General features: G+C 45.8%; 1 protein-coding gene across 1 annotated transcript in view; it reads right to left on the minus strand.

The window, feature by feature from the left end:
* Positions 1 to 18,504, minus strand: part of LCT (lactase) — a 48,024-nt gene that overhangs the window by 2,789 nt on the left and 26,731 nt on the right. Inside the window, exons 7-13 of the mRNA XM_015417112.1 lie at positions 17,412 to 17,702; positions 15,283 to 15,481; positions 12,362 to 12,564; positions 10,251 to 10,348; positions 8,052 to 8,186; positions 4,318 to 4,541; positions 339 to 575 (exon numbers count right to left, since the gene is read on the minus strand). Coding sequence (XP_015272598.1) covers positions 339 to 575; positions 4,318 to 4,541; positions 8,052 to 8,186; positions 10,251 to 10,348; positions 12,362 to 12,564; positions 15,283 to 15,481; positions 17,412 to 17,702 — 1,387 coding nt within the window. The remainder of the gene's footprint in view (positions 1 to 338; positions 576 to 4,317; positions 4,542 to 8,051; positions 8,187 to 10,250; positions 10,349 to 12,361; positions 12,565 to 15,282; positions 15,482 to 17,411; positions 17,703 to 18,504) is intronic.

An 18,504-nucleotide genomic window follows, 5' to 3' on the forward strand; every position in this document is an offset into this window, starting at 1 on the left:
CATGTTAGGCAAAGATAACACACAATGCAACAAGCCCCTCTAGCCTCTTATGACAATATTGCTGTGGGTAAATATCTGAACTCGAAGAATAGCTCCACACAAAATCATACAGGTGGAGGCTGTTAAAACCTCAAGGGAGCAAGGCTCAAATGAGTAAGTTTTGTGACCACTCATGCCACCATCTCTTCTGCAATCAAATCATTAATATCATAAGACAATTATTTCCATATAAGGAGTTTGAACAAGCTAGCTCAGTGTACTGCATGCATGATTAACAGTTACAGCTTCAAAAGCATTTAGATGCTCTTTACTATCATTAATCCATACTGGTAATTTACCTTCAGGTTGTAACTCCAGGCACAAATGAGGCCCAGTGGCTGGATCTGGAAAGCCATTACACTGAATGACAGATGTATAAAATTTTGAAGACTCCTTTGGAATCCTGGGTAAAGCTGGGTGTGTGTAGTTGGTATAATGCAACCCGAACCTTTCTGCAAAGCCCACTGCCCACTCAAAATTGTCCATCAAGCACCATACGGTATAGCCTCGCAAATCCACACCATCAAGCAAAGCCCCTGTACAGGCACACAAAATGGAAAAGATTCACAGTGCAGGTTTGTGAGTGTACAGTCCCATAATAGCTGGTGGTGGTATAGATCTTATAACAATTGTTACGGAGTAAAGCTGGAGACTCCAACATAACATCACAGGTTTGAATACACATGGTCATCCTTTAAAAACGTTAACCCTTTTTTTGTACTAAATCTATGGTCAGGAAGAAGAAGAGTATGTTTTTATACCCCACTTTTCTCTACCTTAAGTTTCAAAGCAGCTTATGATCACCTTTACCTTCCTCTCACAACAGACACCCTGTGAGCAGCGTTCCCTCTAAGCTGAGTTAGTGTGAGCTACCTCACAGTTTTTTAGCCTCTGGCTCACACATTTTTGTCTTAGCTCAGGAAGGATGGCCCCAGAGCAAATTAATTTATGCAGTAGCCAAATCGCTCGCTCACAACTTTGAATGCCAGTAGCCCACAAAGTAGAATTTTTGCTCACAAGACTCCATGGCTTAGAGGGACCATTGCTTGTGAGGTAGGTGGGGCTGAGAGAGTTCTGAGAGAAACTGTGACTAGCCCAAGGTCACCCAGCAGACTTCACATGGAGGAATGGGGAATCAAACCCAGTCTGCCACTCTTAACCATTTTTGGAGGAGGGTGGGATAGAAATTAAATAAAGAAATACAGCATAATGTATTGGAGAGGGCGGTTCTCTCATGCAGAAAGAATTTATGCATTAGTGAATATGATCATGGAGCCTGAATATGGCAGTTTTCCAGTATAAGAGTGGTCTGTATATCTGTCCACACATTCTGAAGGAGGGTGGGATAGAAATTAAATAAAGAAATACAGCATAATGGATTGGGGAGGGCGGTTCTCTCATGCAGAAAGAGTTTATGCATTAGTGAATATGATCCTGGAGCCTGAATATGGCAGTTTTTCCAGAGTAAGAGTGGTCTGTATATCTGTCCACACATTCTGAAGATTTAAGGGCATTTCCTTCGAAGCTGGTGGCAATTAGCACTGATTTCTGCCCCCTCCTCCTGTAGCCTCCAACTTTGCACTTTATGCTGCTCCTAAAGGTCTTCTGACCTTCACAAACAAAATTTTAGAGGGCCGCAATGAGGAAGGGATTGGCAGAAATCACCATAGCCTTCTAAGAAAACATAAATGCTTTGGATATGTAAAAATTAGCACTTTTGACCTGTGCTTATACTGTGTTCCAAATCTACAGGCCAGCCATGCGTCTCTGGAGGACACAGTACCTGAGTTCCCAGTATCACTACAAAAGGTTGTGTTCCCTCACACAAACACTGGGGCTGTACATTCAGTCATCACAATAAACTGTGGCTAATAGATCAGTAAGGTTGTAATCATGGTTTGTTGCAACATCTGAATTCACAAACCAGAGTTATAAATTATCAATCCTGTGCATCCACCTGACCACAGAGACAGCAGTGTTGGGAGGATGTCCTTCCTGCTGGAAGATGGAAAAGAGACAAGAAACTAACCAGAAGTAGGGGTGTGCATTTTTTGTTTGTTTGTTTTGATTTGGGTCTATTGGACCCCCCAAAAATGTCGGGATTTCTGAAAAATCCTGGATCCCAATACCATCAAAGTATTCAGATCCATGATTTTTCAGAAATCCCAATTTTCCAGGTCCAATAGACTCAAGATGAAAAAAGGGGGAGGAAAAAAACAGGAGTGGCAAGGCCACAAAGCACAGCTGAGCAGCAGGGAGGAAACAACTCCTGGCCTCTCAGCTGTTTCCCCCAATTTTTTTCTGCAGTCCCTTTAAACCAGCCTGGTTTGAAGGGACTGCAGAAGACGGGGGGGGGGGGGACCGCTGAGAGGCAGGAGAGCAGTCTCCAGCCTCTCAGCTGTTTTCTCAGATCTTCCCCTTCTGGAAAATATCCATGATTTTTTTTGGGGGGGGGGTTGGTTCTCCCGAAAAATCCCACATACTTTTGGAATGCTAAAATATACTCAAAAACACCTAATAAGACTTTTTTAGGTATATTGTTGGCTTGGAAAGATCTGAATGCATGCCCCTAACCAGCGTTTATGCATGAGCCAGGATTTGTTACTTGCCTCTGGTAGAGTAACCAACGTTTGTTACCCAAACCACACTTTAAGCAAATCAATTTTTATCATGAGGTCTGAATATAGACTGGGACCCAGACATGTGGCAGCAGCTGTTACTACCTGCCCAGCACTGTGCAACTACAGCTGTGTCCTACAATGACAAGTGGATCCCTTCAATGAAAATTACCCGTGCTGACTCAAGGATTTTGGATGCTCTGGGCTGGGTGGCCCAGCTGCACCCCACACACTGTGGGGAGTTGGGAAGATTGTGCCCATCTCCCCCATACCACAGTGAGCAGCTGCTGCCCACTTTCCCCCCGTTCTTTAGGCAAGGTGGTGAGACATGACAAAAGTAAGGAGGAAGAGCACCAGGCTCCCCCTAGTTCCTGGCAAAAGGAGGGAGCATGCTCCCCACTGTCCCCCCACTGGGGGCCAGGGTCATCTTCCAGGGCACACCTTGATGCCGTGGCAGGGCTGCAGTGGCCAATCGGGAAATCGGAGAGTGACAGGGATGGTTGGCACCCCTCCACTACTGGTGCCCTATATGGTTTTATATGTTGTTTTATGTGTTTGGCTTATGTCTACCTGTGAGCCGCCCTGAGCCCACGCTGCGGGGAGGGCGGGCTATAAATTGAAATTATAAATAAAGTCAGCCTAGTAGATGGGCCATCCCTGAGGATGACATCATTTCATGACATCATTATGGGCCTTCTTGCCCATGATAATGATAGAGGCTGGAACAAAACTGCGCTACTCATCACCAAAAGAAAGACATAACCTGTTGTATCCAATTTCCTGGATGTAATATTACACAGCACCTGTTGTAGCTTGAGCTGAACCAGGGTTCTAAAATATGAGCAGTGCTCCATACAAAAATGCAGGTTTACAGCATGCTATGAATTCTTAATAGGTAATGGTAACTTGCAGATGATCAGGCATTAGGTAATATAAACAAGTGCCTAAAAGTCTGTTTTCATTATTAAAAATCAGCCTGACGCCAATAAGATTTTGGCCATATAAGTGAGGAGAGGCAGGGATGATAAATGCTTTCTTCATCCACTGTGTCTCTTCTCTCCAAATTCTTCCCTTTTGGCAGTTTTTTCCCCCACGGTGTTCAAAATGCACACCTCAGGGCAGGGTTGTATAAGCCATTGGGGTGATCAGAACAGAGAAATTATGGGTAAGGAAAGAGTCTGTCAGCTGATTTTCCACCCCAAATCCTTCCCTAAACTGGTACAAAAAAAGCAAAAAGCATCAGTTATTAAATGCATGTAAATGTTGTTTTCCCCAAATAATTGAGAGCCAGTTTGGTGTAGTGAAGTGCGCGGACTCTAATCTGGGAGAACCGGTTTTGATTCCCCACTCGTCCCCTTGCACCCGGCTGGATGACCTTGGGCAAGCTGTAGTTCTGATAAGAGCTGTTCTTGAAAAAGAGCCGTTTCTGTCAAGAGCTCTCTCAGCCCCACCTACCTCACAGGGTGTCTGTTGTGGGGAGGGGAAAGGAAAGGAGTTTATAAGCTGCTCTGAGACACCTTTGGGTAGTGAAGGGCGGGGTATAAATCCAATCTCTTCTCCTTCTTTTCTTCTACTAGGACATAAGGGAAAGACTAAACTAGCACAGATCGACAGTCCTCTGTATTTCAGTGGCAATGTGAGAGAGAAACCCTGTTTGTACCTTTTAGAGCTTCATCAATGTAACTCTTTAAATAGTGTGTTCTCCATGTATCATTGAAGCCAACATCTCCACGTTCCGATATCCCATTTTCAGTCACATAAATAGGTGGATTATCATATTCTTCCTTGATCCACTTCAAGACCTTTCTGAAGCCAAAGGGGGTCACCTTCAACCAAAAGGAGCCAGAGCCCAGCCAGCTGCGGTCTGCTATTGAGGCAACACCTCTGGCAAATAGAACAAAACATGGCTGCTGTTTATATAAGATGGGACAAGCCAGGGCTCTTTTTGTAGAAAAAGCCCAGCGGGAACGCATTAGCATAATAGGCCACACCCAACAGCAGAAACTCATTAGCATATTGGGCCACACCCCTGACAGCACAACTCATTAGCACATTAGGCCGCACCCCCATGTTACTAGAAGTGTGGTTATCCAGCCACACCAACCTTTTGCTTGTTATTCTGTTTACCTTGTTTGTTGTCAAAACCCAGGGTTTTTTTGTAGCAGGAACTCCTTTGCATGTTAGGCCACACACCCCTAATGTAGCCAATCCTAATGAGTTTCTGCTGTTGGGCGTGGCCAACTTGGGAGCCAGCCGGAACTCCGTTCCTGTGCGTTCCTACCCAAAAATAGCCCTGGACAAGACTGACCTGTGCATTGGGATTTGCACCACTGCTTCTGTATACTAGTGTCTACAAGGTCAAGAAGATTGGTCAGCAGTAACACCTTTTGTCATGTGGGAAGTACAATTTACTCTGCATGAAGCTTGATCAGGGTGTGGGGAGGCTGTGTAATTCACCACCAACATAATCTGCTGTGTGTAGTTGTGAAGATAAAGCAAATTAATCGAATCACTTATTAGCACTGACAAATATAAAGTATTAAATTATCTTAACCTGCCTACAAGATCAAAACTACCATAGGCCTGTCCTTTAGAAACTTGATCAGATGAGCACTTTGATAGTAAAGTGACACATAATTTATATTTATTGCATCTGCTGATGCATCATAGAGGAACTTGTTTTGAAACTCTGTTAAGTTGCCAGTGTTTTTACCAGGGCTTTTTTTTTGTAGAAAAAGCCCAGCAAGAACTCATTAGCATAATAGGCCACACCCAACAGCAGGAGCTCGTTAGCATATTAGACCACACCTCTGACAGCGCAACTCATTGGCATATTAGGCCACACCTCCATGTTACCAGAAGTGTGGTCATCCAGCCACACCCACCTTTTGCTTCTTATTCTGTTTACCTTGTTTGCTGTCAAAACCCAGGGCCTTTTTTGTAGCAGGAACTCCTTTGCATGTTAGGCCACACACCCCTAATGTAGCCAATCCTAATGAGTTTCTGGTGTTGGGTGTGGCCTATTATGCTAATGAGTTCCTGCTGGGCGTGGCCAATTTGGGAGCCAGCCGGAACTCCGTTCCTGTGCGTTCCTGCCCAAAAATAGCCCTGGTTTTTACATCAAATGCTAATATGCCAGCCAATTGCATTCATTATTCTCTCTAACAGTGGTTGATCACAGAGATCAATCACAGGCCCTGATAAGGAGTTTCAGTTATTACTCCTAAGGGTTCTCCAAAATGATGCCATCCCTTTCCATATGAGATCCGGCTAGTTCAATAGGGCCTGACTGAACATCTTGGTGCAGATGTAGGCATGGGAGCTGCTTCTACACTCAGATATTGTTTGATAGATCAGGGCAGCACAAGACACCTAAAAAAGGAACACAGAATTCCTGAAAGGGTGGATCCAGTACAAGGCAGAGCCATTCTTCCTAGCACTAAAAGTTTAGTATTGTTGTTATCAAAGACGCTAACAGGTTAGGAATGTATGGAAATTTCCTAACAAAGCAGCTCCTCCCCTTCTCTTCGACCTTAGATGGCAGGTTTTACAAAGGGGTATGAGATGCTCTGTTCTAATCCTTGTCTAATGAAAGTCCTGGATTAGCACCCTATTCAATACTTCCTTATACACACAGTGGTACATTGCATGCATACAGTTGTGTAAGGATTCTTTATTCTTGCTCGCCATAGAGATGGCCTGCTAAAGGGTAGGGGAACTCATAAAGCGTCATAAATTTAGAAGACCCAAGTTCAAAAGTCTGAAAAACATTGGACTGCTAAGATAGTCTGTAGCCAGAGGTACACAAGATACAGGATAGGGCAGGGGCGTCAAACATAAGGCCCAAGGGCTGGAACCGGCCCGTCCAGGGTTATTATGCGGCCCACAAGCAATTAGTGCAAGGGAGGGAATAGGAGACTGCTCGGGGGGGGAGTGGGCGGAGCCACTCCAATTGTGGCTTTAGCATGGCGGAACAACCTCATCTGCAGCAGTCAAGCAGCATGGGAGAAACTGCCCAGTGTTGTACCACAGGCTCTCCAGTCTGCCCATATGGGTTTCTCTTTGCACCACCCCCCTCCCAGCCCATGGGCCTTGTAGTGAGGATACACCAACTCAGAGCATACCACCTGCTGTCCTTTATACAGTTTATATCTCCAGTACCTGGCATTGCGTTTTATGGCACACATGGCCTGGACTGATAAAGTGATATTTATGTCAGATCCGGCCCACGTAACAAATGAGTTCGACCCATCTGGGGTAGGGGGACAGGGCTAGATGCAAAACATACACAGAGGCATTTCTGCCCACACATCCCCTTCTCAAAACTTGTTTGCAATGGTATGCATATCTTGTGTACTTAAAAATAATAGTCCCTGTTAAGTTTCAGACATTGGGAAAGGGACAACACGTTACTGTCACGGGCCGTACCCAACAGGTCCCTGTGAAGGCAAACTAAATTGTACATTCTTATTGCTGCCATGCTGGCCAAACAACAAGTGAGGTCACTTCCACACATGGATGACAGTTATAACCTGTTTCCTACATACCTCTTGAAGTGTTATAGATACCTGCAAATGCCACATTATCAAAGATTCCCTGCAGGTCAATAAAAAATAAAGCAACAATAGCCATACCATGCAACCCTCTCAGTCCAGTACTCTGTTCACATTCTTAGTGATAGTTTAGATTTGGATGTAACTAGGATGGAACATAGGGCTGTGGTGGCTCAGAGGTTAAGAAGCTGAGCTGCAGGTCTGTCGTTCAGCAGTTCGAGACTCTAGTGCCACGTGACGGAGTGAGCTCCCATCTCTGGCCCCAGCTCCTGCCAACCTAGCAGTTCAAAAGCAAGAAATTGCAAGTAGATAAATAGGTACCGCTTCGTTGGGAAGGTAACAGTGTTCTGTACACATTGGTGTTTAGTCATGCCAGCCACATGACCACAGAAACATCTTCAGCCAGCACTGGCTCTTTGGCTTGGAAATGGAGACGAGCACCACCCCCTAGAGTCAGACTCGACTAGCTTTCGAGCAAGGGAAACCTTTACCTTTAGGATGGAACAAGTACTTTTAACCACCGCCATATTCTTATGAGGGCAGAATAAAGCTTCTTTCAAGATGGTTATTCTCATCAAATTATAACAGGGTTCCGATTAGATCAAAGGTCTGCACTATAAAAATCTTAGCAAAACAGTGAAGCCCTTTCAAAGTGCAGCAAAAATGCTTCTGACAAGTACCCTCCTAGCAACCAAAATTCCCATCACAAGAGTTCAACAATTGGATCCTCAGAAATGCTATGCTGGCATAAGTCATGCTTTCATTATTTGGCACTGATAGAAATCAACGCAGGTTCCAGAGAAGTACACAGGTCTTGATGTGGTATGGAGTCACCTCTTACCTATCAGCATCATAGGATGAAATAAAAGCAGGATAGTCTAAATTGGATGCCAATACTGTGGTATAATGATTCAAGCCAAAAAAGTCAAAGGTGCCTTTAATCCTCTTCTTTTCCTCTTCAGTAAATTCAGGGAGTCTGCATCACACACACAAAGAAAAGTGTCAAGGGAGAATGAGCCTTGAATGGGCTACAGTAAACAGAATAGAAGACTTATACTGTCATCATTCTTACTGACTTCTGTTTTCTTTATGTGGGACACTGTCCTTCAGGGAAGCTATATAAACACAGCCTAACTGGAATATATAATGACTGTGCTGCATATCCTTCATCATATCCAAAGGACAAAAGTGCTGCACCCAAATCTACGCTAAGACTTTATGGCCATGGTTGGTATATATCCCTTGGATGAACTTCTGTGATCCTATGGATGCAAGAAGACTAAATGTGGGTTGTTCCCTCACATAGAACTCACCAGGGCTCTTTTTGTAGAAAAAGCCCAGCAGGAACTCATTAGCATAATTGGCCACACCCAACAGCGGAAACTTATTAGCATATGAGGCCACACCCCTGTGTTACCAGAAGTGTGCTCATCCAGCCACACCCACCTTTTGCTTCTTATTCCATTTACCTTGTTTGTTGTCAAAACCCAGGGCCTTTTTTTGTAGCAAGGACTCCTTTGCATGTTAGGCCACACACCCCTAATGTAGCCAATCCTAATGAGTTTCTGCTGTTGGGTGTGGCCTATTATGCTAATGAGTTCCTGCTGGGCGTGGCCAACTCAGGAGCCAGGTGAAACTCCGTTCCTGTGTGTTCCTGCCCCAAAATAGCCCTGCAACTCACTCATTTTTTTAAAAAATCCAGTTTCCAGATAAAGTGCTCATCTTCTTCTGCAGGTACTTTTAAAGCAAGAGGGTCATTGCTCTTTGCATCGCACCTGCCACAGCCTTAGGGTTGCAAGTTCCCTCCAAGCAGCCAGCGGGGAATGGGGGGTGCACTTACTGGGAGAAGGAAGGAACGCCCAGCATTTCAAGAACATGCCGACATGACCCAGAAGTGACGTAGGCATGTTGGGGGGGGGGACACTCCGGTTTTTGAGCAAAACTCGATGTTAGAACTAGCTTTTACCATATAGTTTTTGCCCCAAAACCAGAACATCGCCCCTGATGTGCATACATCATTTCCAGGTCACATAGGTACGTCGCTGAAATGCCAGGCATTCCTTCCTTGGGGGGGGGTATTCCCCCCGCCTGCCAGCTGGCCTGCGGCACAAAAGTGAGACCTGGCAGCGGGAGCCCCTGCCCCCACTAGGGGGGTCTGGCATCCCTACAGGGCCTCCTGCTTCCCACAGCCACAGCACACCTCCACTAAAAACCCGGGAAGGAGGAAGAGTTAATAACACAGGACAGGCTGCCCACCAGAGCAAGAAAACTGTCCAAGAAGGGGAAAAGACACTTGGGCAGAGAGAAGCTTTCTGGATGGGTGTGGGCTCTTCCACCCGTCATGAATATGAGGGCAATCATAGCTGGGACAAGATAAAGAACAAGTACTGCAGCAGATGATGGGCACAAAAGATTCCCTGGATAACATGCGTTGGAGTGAAAGGCTGTGTGGCAAACAAATACTATCCCTTCCTTTCCAGTGGTGTAAAATTGGTCATGGCATGCACTCTCTGTTTCTCCTAAAACGCTGTGCAACCCTCATCATGAAATACACAGAGAGCCACGGCTTCCATTTGCAGGCTCAATTGCTGCAGCATCTCCAGTTAAAGGGATCAGGTCATACAGGGGGGGTGAAAACTCTCTACTCAACACCCTGGAAACCTGCTGCCAGTCAGAGTAGACAATACTGACTCTGACAGATCAATGTTCTGGTTCAGTATCAAACAGTTTCATGCGTTTATAGTTACTTACAAAGTATGATGGGTGCTAGTCAATGTTCGCTCTAAGCTGTGGAGTCTTGTGAGCAAAAATTCTACTTTGTGAGCTACTGGCATTAAAGTTGTGAGCAAGCAATTTAGCTACTGTATACATTAGTTTGCTCTGGAGCCCTACTTCCTGAGCTGAGACAAAAACGTGTGAGCCAGAGGCTACAAAACTGTGAGCTAGCTCACACTAACTCAGCTTAGAGGGAACACTGGTGCTAGTTATGATCCTCCTCATCTCCCCACCCGCCATAATCCACGATCTGCCATTCTCTCACCGTGTTTGGCCCTGGCTCCTCTCTCGTATTCTCCTTTTCATCACCTCACTGTAGTCCCCAGTTTTGAAGATTGGATGAGCAAACCAGCCAGCAAAGAACTAAGATAGTTAAATTTTTCAAAAAGATGTTAAATTAAGTAATGTCTCTGAAACCGGGACTTTTTATTGAACCAACAGTAGCTAATTCTACAGATACTCATTTTGCCTTTGGGTGTATCTTTGGCAGTTTGTTTTAAAGGCAGAGTGCAAATATTTCACAGCATATACAGTCATGGTAACTGACCAAGTGCTGGGTCTGGTTTGTGCGTTTTTGTGGTCAGATAACAGTACAGACTTGGATGAAACACTGCCCAGGATGCAACGTACAACTCTGCTGCACTTAGGGTTGCCAACTGCCTGTAGAAAACAAAAATGTCCTGTCCTTTTAATAGTGGCAACATGGCGTGATATCTACGAAGTGGCTATTTACCGCCATGCCCAGAAAACCATCAGCTGTCTGTTTTTTCACATTAAGCCACTATTAAAGGGGATCAATATTTTTTCCAGGCCTCTTGGCAACCATAATTGCTCTGGGATAATAAAAGTCTGATCTTGCCTTGAAGGATTTCTGATGTAGAATTCTGACATTATTGGTGCACGAGACTTGTGTGCTGGGCATTTTATTTATCTAGGAGACTTCTACGCCACTCCATCAGAGTCCTGCTTGGGGTGGTTTACAATTATAAGTTATCGGTATAAAAACAAAAATCCATTAAAAACAAGTCATTGGGGAGGCATTTTTTTTTGGACAATTACAGAACCATTCTATCCAGACCAAAGACCTCCTTTCCTCACCTCCCAGCAAAATATTTGAATCTAGCTTAGTGAAACGAGAGAGCCTGAGAAAAGGCAACACAGTATAGGAAGGAAATAGGACAAAATTTGACCAGACTTTGCTTGCAGTGTCGGGGCTTAGCCATGCCCCATAAAATGTCGAGTTCATGTCAAAAAATAGCAATAGTGATAAAAAAGTGCCTTATGTTGCAATCCTATGCAGAGTTACTCCAGTCTAAGCCCACTGAAGTCAATAGGCTTAGACTAGAGTAACTGCACAGGACTGCAATATTTTAATGGAAGTAATTGTCAATAGCCGCTTCTGTGCTTAACGAAACAATATTAATGATAGAAGCTGCCTATAAGATCCACTGGTCTTTTTTGGTAAGTCATCCAAAGTAGGAATGTTGTGAACATAAGAGGGGGAAAACTGGAGAGCCGTTAGAAATGGTTAGAAAAATGTTCAGTCATTATAACCACAACTGGATAATGCAAGGTCTAGAATCAAGCCAAGGGGAGGAGTGGGGCTCCTTGACCGCCGAGTCCAGCACTTTCATTTGAGGGAACAAAATACAGAGATTGGCTTATCTTGCCATGACTATACAGTATTTACCTTGTCTGTATTATGTGTGCTTTGGTTGCCAACCTCCAGGTAGGGCCTGGAGATTTCCCAGAATTACAGCTGATCTTCAGACTTCAGAGATCAGCTCACCTGGAGAAAATGGCTGCTTTGGAGGGTAGACTAAATTTATTCTGCTGGGGTCCCTCTCCTTTTCGCACCGTACCCTCATAAGAACATAAGAGATGCCAATGTTGGATCAGGCCAAAGGCCCATCCAGTCCAACACTCTGTATCACACAGTGGCCAGAAATACCAGTGCCATCAGGAGGTCCACCAGTGGGGCCAGGACATTAGAAGCCCTCCCACTGCTGACCCCCCCAAGCACCCTCCCCAGGCTCCACCCCCAAAATTCTAGGCATTTACCAGCTCAGCGTTGGCAACACTAGTGTGTGTGTGTTTCTCTCTTCCTTGATGGTAAGTTAAGGTGTTTGTATAAATGCCTACTGATGCTGTAGATGAACACTGAGCTAGATCCCAGGGATCTGTTCCCTTAACAGCGGCACCTTCCCTTGACACAAAAGGGTCTTCCTGCAGAAGATACTCTTATCAAGAAGCTGCTGTGAGCCAGACAAAGATGCCAACATTAGTGCAACAGATCTGTGGGATCCAATCTGTTGTCACTATTATGAACAATTTTTAAAAAAATAAATATTGGAGGACGTGGAGACATCCTATTACTTCGACATGTCGCCTGGCGGCATCAAGGTCTTCCTGCTTGTTAGGGTTCCTTGGTTCAGCCCATTCAACACTGATGGAAAGAGAAATCAGCCCTTTTTGCTTTGGACGGTATGTTTCATTGTAGAGATGCCAAACTTCTGCATGGGCCTTTATTAAGTTGTGCCCCACTATGTAAGGAGCTCGGCCTGGTCTAAAAGAGATTCCTAGGAAGACAAAGAAATTAGATTTGGATCATGCTGCGGCACAGAATCCCAGCTGAGGCAACAATAAACAGGGAGCAATTAGTAGTTAACAGTTCCAATGTACAGTATTTGTCCTTTTGTTATATATTATTATTATTATTATTATTATTATTATTATTATTTAGATTTCTATACCACCCTCCCAAAGGCTCAGGGCGGTTCACAAGCGGCAAAGCCGGAATCTAAAATACAATAAAACACACAATAAAATACAATGTTTAAACCACAATAAGCAACCTAAAACACAGTGCTACATCATCAGCCAAGATGGGTACGATCTTCCAGCTTGGTGGCCAGCCATTCCAGCGCCTTGAAGGTAACGATCTTGACATTTATCAGATCACTACAGTATTCAGATGCCCGTTTCATGTTATATTATTGTTCCAGGGTACAAGAATCTGTAGCAGTTCCAGATCAGGTTTTACTTCTGGCTGTGGCTAAGCTCACTTGACAAGCTGCTGTGAAGGCCTCTGGTAGGCCCTGGATCCCTCTCTTTGTTTATTCTGAATAGCCTTATACTTTGTTTACTTAAGAAGGCCATCAACATATTGCTGAGTTATTGTGGCATCTCACAATCACATATTTTTCTTACAGTAAGTCACATTAACCAAATGGCTGACATCCCGGGGAAATTGACACCAAACATGAGAGAGGCTTAGGGGTGCCAGGCCTCCAAGCAGTTCCCTTTGATACCCACCGGTGCCTCAGGCACTGACGGAAGGAACTGGGGGGAGGAAAGGCCTGCTGGGCTGGTGTCCCTTCCAGTTTAAAGCAGAAGTGACACGGGATGTTCTAGCATTCCACAAAAAGTCACTGACATCACTTCCGGGTGCACGGGAAATGATGTCAGTGTATCACTAGCGATGTTATGTCTCCGGTGAACACCCACCCCATAAGTCTTCCATGAGTTGCCATACAGGATTGCCAGGTCCATTGGACCAGTGGGCAGGGGATGGGGTGAACGTACCAGCAGCACTGAGGGAAAGAAGCCAGAAATAAACGTAACGTGCCTACGTCACCCAGAAGTGATGTAGGCACGTCAAGGATATCGGGGGGGGGATGCTCTGATTTGTGGGCAAAACCTCTATGGTAGAATTAGCTTCTAATCATAGAGTTTTGCCCGAAAACCAGAGTGCCTCCCAATATCACCAACGTGCGTACAGCACTTCCAGGTGACATAGGGCATTTCACGTTTATTTCTGGCCTCTTGCCTGTTGGGGCGGATAATTCTCACCAGCAGCCAGCTGGCCAGCAGCAGAAAGGAGCGCCCAAAACCAGGTGACCCACGCCCACGCCGGGGGGTCTGGCAACCCTGTCAGGCGGCTTCCAGGTTGCTTACACAAATTCAGCAAAAGAAAGGGTTGGATCCCACAATCTATTGGTGCATGGATTGTGATCCTGGGAAAGCCGATTCTGGGGTTGCAGAACCTGGGTGAAACAGCCACATAAGTGGGGAAGGTAGGGTTCCTAACCTCCAGGTGGTGCTTGGAGTTGTCCCAGAATTACAACTAATCTCCAAGCTACAGAGTTTCCCTGGAGAAAATGGCTGCTTTGGAGGGTGGAGTCTGAGGCATTATGCCCCACTGTGGTCTCTCCACTCCCCAAACTCCGGCCTTCCCAGGTTCCATCCCTAATTTGCTAGGAATTTCACAATGCAGAGCTGGCAACCCAAGGAGGAGGGAAGGCGCTGCACTGTGGAGGGGATGAAATCCCCCCTCTTCTGCAAGTGCCAGCGCCACTAAAACCAACGGCAGGATTTTGCCCTCTTCCCTCTCCTCAGGACAGATCCCTCACCTCCATGGCTCTACGTAGGTCACCCAACACTGAGAATCAACTTTTCCAAGGTTGGAAAGGATTGTGGGGGGAATGGGAAAGATCGATGATTATCAGCACCCAAACAGTCTCATGACACATTAAAAACTAACAACTGTATAATAACAGAAGCTTTCTTGAGCCAGAGCCCCCTTCATCAGATATATGCCCCAATAAGTTTAGCCGTTGTTAAGGTACCAAGAGATGCTTAGTTTTATTTTTTGGGGGGTGGGGGGTTTCAGCAGCAACAGGCCCAGAGCGTGCACTGCCAGGTCTTCCTTGCCTCTCCATGTTGCCATTGGGTGTGCTTGCTGCCATATTGAACACAGGGCCATCTGGCCCACTAATCCTGTTCCCCTGAAACCTTCCCAAGCATCACATACAAGTATGTAAGGACCTGTTGCCCCCCAGGCCCCTGTACCTAGCACCATTCCAGCTACAAGTGGCCTGTGCACTGGAGACCTCAGTAACAGCCGGCTACTGGATCTATGTATGATAGATACAGGGAAATGCCTGCCCAAAAGGAATGGCTGAGCACATTGCAGCCTGTCTGGCACAGCAGCAGCATACCTGGGACAAGGATAAAGGAAAGGGAAGAGTTGTAATAAATCCTATGGAGATCCCCTTCCCATTCTACAGACACCCCAGATAAAAATCCCAAACTGAAGCCAAAACTCGTCCATGTGATTCAGATGTACAGGGTTTCTAGGGGTTTAGAAGTATCCGTAACTTGTACTGCCTTGCTTCTGATATACTGCATTAGGAGAGCCATGAGCTCTAGCTGAGCCTTGAATGTTTTTGGATGCCCGCCTCCCCCAGTATCCCTCTTGCAAATAAGAAAGAAAGGGAGCAACATGGTAGCCTTACCTGGAGCAGACACTCCATAGCCATAACCGATATTAGCAATGGCATAGGGCTCGTTTAAAGTTATCCAAAATTTCACCTTATCTCCAAGCCTCTGAAAGAGAAGTTCTGCGTATTCTTTGAACCTCTGAACTATGGTCTCGTTTTCCCACCCTCCAACGTTTTGGAGGGCCTGAGGGAGGTCCCAGTGGTAAATAGTTACCTAGAGATAGAGGCATGCATGTAATGACATAAGCGGCTTTACAAGGTCACTGACTGTTGAAAATTCTTCTCAAACACTCCCTTCTTCAACCCACCCAGTCACCCAGCCAAGTAAAGTGAGGAACTTGTTCCACGATGTATGGTGGAACAGAACTGGTGTAAAGACCTGGCAGGTGGATGGGGCCACCCATGATTACCAGGGTTCAGAAGAAAGGCCATATAGCAGTGGAAGGTGACAGTAATAAAGAGAAGCTTCTGACCAAGTGCATTGTGCCTCTTTGTGGGTATTAAGTCAAAGGCAGACACTTAGGCCGCGTTCAGACTGGCTGTTTGCAGCGCAACGGAGTCGCGTCAAAGAAGACCTGGAACAGACCCGGAACGGCTTGGTCGCGGTATTCCCATTCACACTGCAGCAAATGAAGCAGGAGGATACCATGGAGGAAGCACAAGGGAGCGTTCGCACTGTTGGCCCGCCCCTGGCAGGCTGTTAGTGGCTGTTTCTGCACTCCACTGCATGCGCCTATGCACATGGGCACATGGGCGCCTGCCACGGAAACAGCCGGCACTTATTATCAACGGCTGCAGGTTGTTCCCACCTTACAGCACTTGTGTTCACACATCAGGGAACCGGAATCAACCTGCTCTCCACACGGTTTGCTACCACTTCCACCAGGTACTTTTAAAACTCGGGAGGGAAGCGGCACATGATGGCTTGAGTATGGCTGGGGGACGCCAGACAACTGTGTCTGTGTGAACTCGCCCCTTTAATCTGCTAGTGAAACGCTCCTGAAATGTTTGGCTGTCGGGCCAAACTGCCAGTCTGAACGCGGCCTAGTTAGATTCCCATAATTGATCCTTGAACAAACTCATAGCTACAGTTCATCCTCTGTTATCTTTACCTTGTTCCATCAGGGAGGGCATTTAATTCGTCAGTTAATTAAGGTAAAGCTAATGAAATTAATAGTATAAGATATTGGATTTGAACTGAGGAGAGCTGACCGTAAATCTTGTTCAGTCATGTGGTGACATTCAGCAAGATACTCTCCATCAGCCTAATTTACCACCTAACAGGAGAGAACGATAGATTAAAAAAAAAGTCTAAGGCATTGTCTGAAGGCTTGTGAAGCAGATCTGAGTCTGGTCAGTGCCTGGACGGGAGATCGGGAAACTAGCGGGAGCAGGAGAGTGGATTTTTTTAAACATCAGCATCACCTGTGCTGCTATGTCACTTCCCATTCCCACTCCCATTCAGAAATAGTTTCTCCCATTGTAGTAAGATACTTGACTTCCTACCTCCCCAATGTTGTGTGATTAGTCTTAGCCCCCATGGTAGCCATTTCGTGGTGGTGCCCATGACCCGTTATAAAAGTTCCACAGGCTCTGTTAAACTGGGAACTTTATTCTAAGCAATCTCATCTTGTCACCATTTCTGAGATATTCAATATTGGAAGCTGTGATGGACTCTAAATGTAATTTTATCAGGGGTCATTTCCTGCAGGAGCGCACAGGAGCAGAGCTCCGGCAGTACAGAGCCCAGGGGGCGGGCACATGCAACAAGCCCCACCCCTTGCTCCCAGCAGCCCTCAGTCAGAGCAAGAAGCAGCCAGGTAGGTTGCAGAGATCCCCCCCGGCCCGAAATAGTCCAGTGGCACCTTTAAAACCAAGTTTTATTCAGGTACAAGCAGATCTGCACCCCCCCCGAATAGTCCAGTCCAGTCCAGTCCAGTCCAGTGGAGCCTGAGCGGTGGGTGTTGCCTTCTCCCACACTTCCGGTGATGTCAGGGGGTGTGGCATATGCAAATACGTTATGCTAATGAGCTCCTGCACCTCTTTTTCTAGGAAATGACCCCTGAATTTAATTAACAATCCAATTGCCAGCATAGCTTCTTTTCCACATGTTGATTGTATGGATTCTAAATCGCTGCCTTTACCTGTGGCTGGATATTGGCTGCCAAGAGAGCATCCACAAGCCTTTCATAGTAACTCAGACCAGCTTCATTTATATACTTGGTGGTTCCATCAGGGAGGACCCGAGGCCAGGAAATGGAGAAGCGATAATGAGTCACTTTGATGTTTCTCAGAATAGCCAAGTCTGCCTCCAGTTTGTGGTAGCTGTCACAGGCTATGTCTCCATTTTCATCATTGCTGATTTTCAGTGGCGTGTGAGCAAACTGGTCCCAAATGCTAAGGCCTTTCCCATCTGTTCTCCAAGCACCTTCAACCTTTAATGAAACAAATGAATCAGTGACGCTGACCATTAACTCACTAAATATTAACTTCTAAGTATGATCTTCTAAGACGTCTTTGCAGTCCTCCACCTGGCAGTATCTTCACACCGAGACCTAGTATGGTGCAGTGCTTAGAGTATCAGACTAGACTCAGATGCAAGCTTGCTGGTTGACCTTGGTCCAGTCACTCTCTTTCAGTCTAACTTACCTCACAGGCAGTGTTCCCTCTAAGCTGAGTTAGTGTGAGCTAGCTCACCGTTTTTTAGCCTCCAGCTCACACATTTTTGCCTTCGCTCAGGAAGGATGGCTCCAGAGCAAAGTAATTTATGCAGTAGCCAAATTGCTTGCTCGCCACTTTAATGTCAGTAGCTCACAAAGTCGATTTTTTGCTCACAAGACTCCACAGCTTAGAGGGAACATTGCTCACAGGTATATTCAAGTCCAATAACACCTTACAGCCCAACCAGATTTTCAGGGTATAAGCTTTTGAGAATCAAAGCTCCCTTCATCAGACATGAATAGGAATGGAGAATGCAATCTTTTTATCCCAGTCAGAAGGTGGGAGGTGTGCTGTAAAGAATGCTTGTAAAGGATGCAGAGCTACAAGGCAAATTGTAATCAGCTTGATGAGAGCAGAGGGGAAATGCTTGGGGGCAAAAAATTAGCATCTGTCCTGAAATAAGAATCCCGTGTCCCCTTTCAGCTGGGGGGGAGGTTCGTATGAAAATTAGCATCTGTGCTGATATAAAAATCCTGTGTTCCTATTCATACGAAACCCCCCCCCCCAGCTGAAAGG

Source organism: Gekko japonicus, unplaced genomic scaffold (assembly GCF_001447785.1).
Source record: "Gekko japonicus isolate JY-2015 unplaced genomic scaffold, Gekko_japonicus_V1.1 scaffold883, whole genome shotgun sequence".
In the NCBI taxonomy this organism is placed as follows: Eukaryota; Metazoa; Chordata; class Lepidosauria; order Squamata; family Gekkonidae; genus Gekko; species Gekko japonicus.